Source organism: Opisthorchis viverrini, assembly GCF_000715545.1.
Source record: "Opisthorchis viverrini unplaced genomic scaffold opera_v5_9, whole genome shotgun sequence".
Classification (NCBI taxonomy): Eukaryota; Metazoa; Platyhelminthes; class Trematoda; order Opisthorchiida; family Opisthorchiidae; genus Opisthorchis; species Opisthorchis viverrini.
The window spans coordinates 2,308,438-2,316,191 of NW_008751665.1; the positions used below are offsets into that span (position 1 = coordinate 2,308,438).

Sequence of the window (7,754 nt, forward strand, 5' to 3'; positions counted from 1 at the left end):
CCGTTCCTTCTGCGTTTTAGGTTTGGGTGTTGACTGGAGACAAGGAAGAGACGGCAGTCGCAGTGAGCCAGGCGGCTGGACACTTTTCCGAGTCAATGACACTGCTCCGTATAACCGGTTGCAAAGAATTCGATGAAGCTGCCAGACTGATCTTCAGCAGTCTAAATGAGATTGATCCCGAATATGATGAGGTTGGCTATGATGATTCGAAAGAAGAATTAGAAGAAGACGTCTCGGAGGATGTACGAGGTGGAAAGAGGACGTTGAAAAAAATAAGAGAGAAACTGAGAAATCTTAAAATATCGGCTTCCGTCACTAAGAAAAGACGGAAACGGAAAGATTCAACGGAAAGTGAATTGTCCGAGGGAGCGTTTGGCTTGGTAGTTGATGGAGAAAGTCTGCAATATGCACTGCATGCAAGTTCCATATTTTTAACAGTTATTTGACGTCCTATGGGTAAAAAAGTTGTTCGCTGAGTTTGGCAACTTTACTGCAAAGTTCAGTCCCTAATCGGTGTGATATCAGCGCGCTGTTGTGACGTAATACTGAATACCTTTTGAAGTAAAAATTACTACAGATGATACAGATGGTACCTAAGTAGGGAAGGGTAAGCCACGAACTGAAATGAAATGTTTTCATGTTATCACAAAGGCCCAATTCGTTGTACTATAACTCGTGATGCGCTTAATGGTGGTTTTTTTTATGAAACTACTGAACTTTGCCTCCATCTGGCGAAATAAACCACAGTCCATTTGCTCCGATATACTGCTATACACATTGGTTTACTCGTATAGGTGACTTAAAGTTTCCAAGTAGTGAAATGTGTGATTTCCAAGGCTGGCGGTAGCGTGCGATTTCATTTATTTGATCACATCTCGATCGCCAAATTCAGCACTTTGCTTCTGTGAGAACACATGATTCATTGCAGAGGCATCCGATACCAATGAGTTCCCTTCTGAACGCCAATCGGCAATGGAAATCTGGTTTTAATGTCCCAATTTACAGTTATAACAGTCCAACCAGAATTACTGTCAATTTTTCGACTCGCTGTTTAATTCTTTACAAAAATATGTATTTGAAACACCCAGCTTCTAACACCTAATGAGCCGTTGCTCCTCCCAAATGATTCCGTAATCGCGAAGCTTTGAAGTGTATGAAATGAGAATGAACGCCATAAAGGAAGAACATTTGAAGCGGTTCAAGCCTATTGGGCATCATCGGAAAAACTTCGAGGATCGATCACCAGTGAGATGTACAAACGTATTGTTGGTTCACAAAAACGGCTGATTCCCACTCGCTCATTGCTAATGTCTCCTTGTATGATGACGGAGTGTTCACAGGCCGACTGTGAAATTCCGTGGACGTACCAATCCAACTCAAAGGAAATAATTTCAGCTGTGGCACCCTTTCGGTGCCTAGCTGCCATGCCACCAGAAGGAAGCACGAGGGTTAGGATACTGCTAGGTTCCCTAAGCCTAGACAGGGGAAATCGAGGGGCAGAGGTCGGGTTCGAATCACGGACCTTCCGGTCAATAAAGTCGCACTCTAAGCACTGGGCTATCTCGCCCCTCTGAGTTTATTTGCAAAGTCTGGATCATCCCACCTGTGTTTTCCATCATGATAATTTTTCTTCAGCACCTTACTTACCACAATCCCGGTTGACAAACAACTGTCTAGTTCTAAGCGGTAGGGAAGGTGTCTATATCGAAAACAAAACTTTAATTTAATTTTGCGCTCCAAAGTTGAGTAGGTAACATATTCACTGCATCTGTGCAAATATACTTATGGTTTATCCACATCTTTTGTCTTCCAGCCTTCACTGAGGATTACTTTTCTGGACCTATGCATGAGTGTTAACACTGTTCTTTGCTGTCGTTTGACACCGTTGCAAAAAGCCTCCATCGTAAAACTAGTTCAAATTGGACTGGGCGAGTCGAAACGTGGCGCTGGCCCGGTTACCGCCGCTGTAGGAGACGGAGGCAATGACGTGTCAATGATATTACAGGCAAACGTTGGAATCGGGATTTACGGACAAGAAGGTCGGGAGGCGACACGTGCTGCGGACTATGCTTTGCCACAGTTCAGGTGCGATTTTGTACTCGCAGTAATCTGTTTGATTCACCGCACACTTTGGCTTCACATATATTCAGAATGACAAACGCACATCATTAGAACTAAACGGTGAGCAATCAATCATTCTTCCGCTAAAGCACCGTGTTTCAATGGCGAGTAAGTAAACTGTCAAGTTGGTAGCTCTTGACTAACTCTGATTCCAGCGAACGACAGCTTCAAAAATCGATCGGCGTCGGTCGATAAATGCAAAGGAATGAGACATATCAAATAGCGACTCCACCAGAGGGCAAACATTACTGAATATGGGAATATGGTCAGACATTTTTTTTACAAAAAGTCAGTTTTGCCAAACAGAAGTGTCATGTGAATGCCCACCTGGCGCACCACTACTCATATTGACGTTGTCCACCCATACACGAAAGAATCTGTGAACAATCGAGATGAAACCCTCATCATTTTCGTCACAACTCGCTACACAAAGACGATGCTTAGGCGACCAAATATTTTACGAATTAGTAAAGATCTCGTTTACGACTGTCACCTGACAAATGACCTGATAACTAAGAAGACTACAATAATTTCAATATGGGGCTGTGATTTTCCAAAAACATAATGATTAAATACCCATCGACCAAGGAGTTGATCCGGCGAGGACAAATTTGCCACGCCTACTATCGATTTCATTTGATCTCGGTGAGAATGGATTTCAGAATTGCGTTGTTCGTCATCGGAGCTTCGTCAACCAGAAGGTATGCCCAGTAACTATATGCAGATTTAAACCGGTTGAATGGTTTGATTGAAGTAAACTAGCCTTCGGAAGCCTCCAGAAATTTACATGAGGGGCAGAGCAGACATAGAGTCTTCGTTCTATGATGCCTTCGCTTCCGAAGTATGAAGCGTTCAATATGTTTTCTCAGCTTAGGATGATCAGATAATAGAGGTGGACACAAAAGGGAATGGTGAACTGGACATCAAGGTGGGACATTGTATACTTCCAAGTGCCATCCCAGCACTGACTAGCTCTTGTCTGCAGGTGGATCGCTAGATATGCGAAACCACAAAAAGCCCCTGCTTGTTCAAGGTATTCCGTCTAACAGGGCGGTTTCTCAAGACTTACCACTTCTCTTGTAATTTCAGGACTTAGCCATCTCTACTAGAGGAAGAAGTACGGTCATCTTCATTGTGTCCATCACATTCCAGGAGCTCAATGCATTTATCATGCACCCTAGACCTAGGCCAGTTCCTCAGTACTATTGAGTCAGTGACTCTGGGTAGGATCCCTGGGAAAGAAACGTACTACCCGCTAGGTTATGGGTCAGGTCATAGTGGATCACATTAAAAGAGCTCTTTCTTTGGCCTGGACAACCGGGAGATATTATTCACCTTTACAGATCACTGACCTCCAACCTCAGCCCCTCCCCATTCACCAGGTCAGTTCATCGCCAGTTCCTTAACCACTGTTCCTTTTCTAAACTATTGCCGAGTAATTCAAACTGAGAAAAACCAAGTAACGGACTCAGAAGGACTAATCAGCGTTCCCTTCTTCATTGTCCGTACTCTATGTCGATTTGGAAAAAATGCATCTCTTGCTGAGACCCTTCTTGTCCTTTTCACCAACGTACCGCCGAAACAGGCAATATAAGAGGCCACTTAGGTCATGCACTTCAAGTCGCTTAATTTGAGATCAGATGTTTCACACCTCACTCTTAGGATATATTTGACGATCCCGATGTAATGGCTCGCGCTATGTACGGTAGGGAAATTGTGCTCAGCCTCAAGACTGAGAACGTTCCATTGCACTGGATCCCGGTAAACAGTCATCTTTGCGCTGTACAATTTTCTGGATCAATTAGGGTCACTGAAGCGAACGGTGCCTAGTTGTCATTTCATACTGCAGTTCTGAAGCGGAATTTGTCACGACTGTTTCGGTCATCATTCTGGTAAGTGATATGAGCACCCATCTTTGACTTAAAAGCTTGGAAGAAGCACAGTTAAGTGCCAGATTTATAGTCCATGCTCAGCCTACTGATAATGGGAAGCAACTGCTTTAGTTGTCGGCTAGTACTAATCTGTTCTTGGCCAGCACGAACTTCCAACAGAACGGCTCACATCAAGTTACCCGGAGGCCGCCAACCGCAAGACAGTCATGGACTCAGTCGGACCAGGTGGCTATCAGTTACCAACGGAGCGTCTCAAGGGTGAAACTCGTCGTGCCATTGTGCAAGAGCGGCAACCACTTCGCTTTCCGTAAGCATTAGGCGTGATGAAGCAGAGAAACTCTGTACAACTTCAATGAGTTTTAGTAGCTCAGTAGTACCAAACTGACCTGGCAGCGAAGCTACTGGATATGTACAGTCATGCTGATGGCAAAGGTGGTTTGATGACTAAATGAAAGCGAGTTAAAGAAATTACACCATCGGCTCCTGGAAGGGTCTATCCGAGTCATCCAGTTGGACTAATTGAACAGTGGATATCATCGAGATCAGAAGGTCTTATTGATACCATGCTAGGAAGAAGCGACCACGACCTCGCCAGCAGATCCCTCAAACGCCAGATTATCAACAGTCTGATTGAAGACAGAGAACCTTGGTTGGTTCTGAAGACCCAAGGGGGAGAAGGCATTCGCTTCAGGTAAAGGCCACACTACATTTTAAATGATTCGATCAACCAGCCAAATGAAGACGGGCGTCATCGAAACAACAACGTTAAGTAACTCGTTGAATTCACCTTTTCCATTCTGTTGGTATAGGAGAGTCCGCGGTCAGGAATGAGTAAGGGAGAACACCTTCTGGCCGCATGCTCCGTAGTGGTTCTCCCCACAACATTCCCAATATTTGGCTGAGTAGAAAGATGACTAAATGTGCATAACTATTAGTGTACTATTAGTGTGTTCAATCCATGTGTAAAAATTTTTTTGAAGATACGAATATTTAAGAGCTACCAAATGTTGTTTCTAACGATTCTCGCGGACAATTTGTGGCTGTCAGGCCCACGTTATTAGGATGTGAACAGGACAATCATGTTGGCTCTGAAAAGCAGCTCACCATGCGTTCCGGTCCATGTAGGTTGGATCGGTTTGCTTCTTCGAAATCAATCATGTATCTCCTTATTTAAAAGTTCTCGCCGGTTAGCAAAGTATCGCATGGCTACCATGATGAATATAAGCTACCACGATTTCTTGATTGAGCCTATGCGGCGCCAAAAACCCTTGAAAAAGGAATGTACTTACCTGATGCGTCCCACTCAGAACGAAATGTGTAGTGGACTGTTCTTCACAATTAGCAACATCCTGCTCCGTAAGCATCGATCCAGCTTCTTGTCTTCCTGCACACCGGGTGATCAAATTCCAACAGTTCCCACAACAGGTCAACAGTTCCGACAACTAATTACGTCAACACGGAAGTTTTCACGTACACAAAACAAGAGCATTGCGTATACAGTATTATTCCACATGTAATGGTTGTAATTAATCAGTAATGCACACACACTATTCTAGTGAAAGGAAGCAGGCCTTTGCTGCGAAGTTACTTCAAAATGTCAACTGACCGGTTACAGACCATTGAGCAAGAAAGCAAAACTCTCATTTGCATCCTATTTACAAGAACTGTACGTCCATCTTCTCCTAAGCGCGTCTTCTTGAACTTTTCTGGATATCCATTGACTGGAATCATTCATTGCTCAAATACAAGCAAATACTACAAAGCGACTCCACAAAATTCCGCAACAGATCTTCCTTTTCAAGAGACACGAAGCGAATTTACAAGAATAAAACGTACTACCCGCATGCCTCCCCGTCAGTAGTATCACCGTTACACCAGCAGCTGGTCAGGTAGGTGATGGCAGTGTTATGCAGGTGAAAAGGAGAAAAGCCTCAACATCAAAGATGCAACCTCGGTATTTGGGTGGAAAGTAATTCATCTTTGAAAGTCCACGAGACGTTGAGGTGTATAACCAACAGAATCAAAAGGGTTACAAAAAATAGTTATAACTTTTAGGTGAATATGGAAAATGAGACTTAAGACCATGAGTTGCATGGACTAGATGTGGTATTTTTCGTTCGAGATGAGTGGTTAGAACACGAAAGCTGTGGAATATACCACATAATTTTAGGAACAGTTACATCAGATGTATAAGGACACGACGATCTGGTAGAATATGACATCAACTATTCTGTCAGGAGCAAAGTTCTCCTCAAAGAAAACAAAAGCTCACACTACCGAATTCGACCGACCCCAAAGAGTTATTTCATCACAATTTCTACTCATAGACAATTTGAAAATGAGACGAACAGTGCAAGCTGATTAGATGTGTGAATGACGTTGCGGTTGGAGGACCATCCTTCACCGTACTAGACAGGCACATGTTTGCTAATGAGTTAAAGCATAAGAGGTAGCTGCAGCAGTGTACAGGCACATGTTTGCTAATGAGTTAAAGCCACTTGTAAGTCATCATAAGCATAAGAGATAGCTACAGCAGTGTTGACGCTAATGCTTTTGTGCCGTATAAACACAAAGTTAATTAATTATCTTCAAAACAGAAAAGACCCATTAAGGGTGGGACGTGGTGCTGTTGATGTGTCTTGTTGGACGGTCGTGCAACTCCATATCGGCAACTTAGCTTCCTGCTCCGCCCACTATAGGCACGGCAGCTTCAGACAGGCCCTTTTGGAGACAAATGGAAGTTGCTACAACTGTATTTATAGGATAACCACAGAATGTTCCACAAGGTCGTGCTAGAATCTCCGTGAAATGGCGAAAAGCATCGAGCTAAGATGTTCAATCCAGATTGGCTGGCATTCTGGCCAATCAGGGCATGCCTTCGTTTGGTCCGTATCCTGCACATGACACATCCGTCCATATGATGTGATGTTCGGTTATTAGGGACGGTTGACCTCCGGGCACCTGTAACAATCTTTTTGAGGCGCCTACACCTCCAGTCGCTTCATCAAACAGTCTGCAAAGAAACCTATAACAAGCACTCCACTGATGTTGATTGGTCACCATTTCTCGTGATGCCTCGAGTCAAGAGCTGGTCACCGTAACCCTATTCTGGAAGACGAACTGCACCATCAATACCTAAATTCTTCGTAACCTCTTTTATACCTTTATGCCAAGTCACGCGTTGCCCCCCCCCCCAACCTTTTACGTTATTACGGAGGCACGGAGAACAAGGCTCCCCTTGGTAGACAACGTTTTGACATGCGTGGCCGAGCCGGCACAACTGGTGGTGCTGGATGTTTTCTGCGATTAAAGTACCTGCTGCACAACCAAGTGGCCGATTTCTTATGACTCCATTACGAATCCGTTGGTGCCATGCTTCTGAAAGATCGGTGGTCAAAGCCTCACATTATCTCTCCACGGATGCTATGTCTTACCAACCATACAGCTACTACTGTATCCCGGCACACGCAACCCTTGAGACCCAGTGATGACCATTGTGACTGAGGATGTTTTAATTCTGCACTGAACTTATTAGACACTCCATTCTGAGCCAATTCAATTACTGATGTATGCAAGATTCCCCACAACATCCAGTGCTTCTCTTTGAATCATGGCGAGCATGCTTGTCGATGGGTGCAATGCTCAATCCATTCAAGTGCACCGAGGTTGCGTTCATCCTGATGTGGGATGGACGTCTTCACTTTATCTCACCTGCTATGGCCCTATCTACCTGGTTGGCTA

The 7,754-nt window shown here is 44.2% G+C and overlaps 1 protein-coding gene across 1 annotated transcript in view; it reads left to right on the forward strand.

Annotated features, from left to right (window-relative positions):
- Positions 1–4,086: 4,086 nt before the first annotated feature.
- Positions 4,087–7,754, forward strand: part of T265_12661 (hypothetical protein) — a gene marked incomplete at both ends in the record, with an annotated part of 16,548 nt that continues 12,880 nt past the window's right edge. Inside the window, 3 exon segments of the mRNA XM_009164843.1 lie at positions 4,087–4,271; positions 4,385–4,445; positions 4,469–4,704. Of these exon segments, the coding sequence (XP_009163107.1) occupies positions 4,087–4,271; positions 4,385–4,445; positions 4,469–4,704 (482 nt within the window).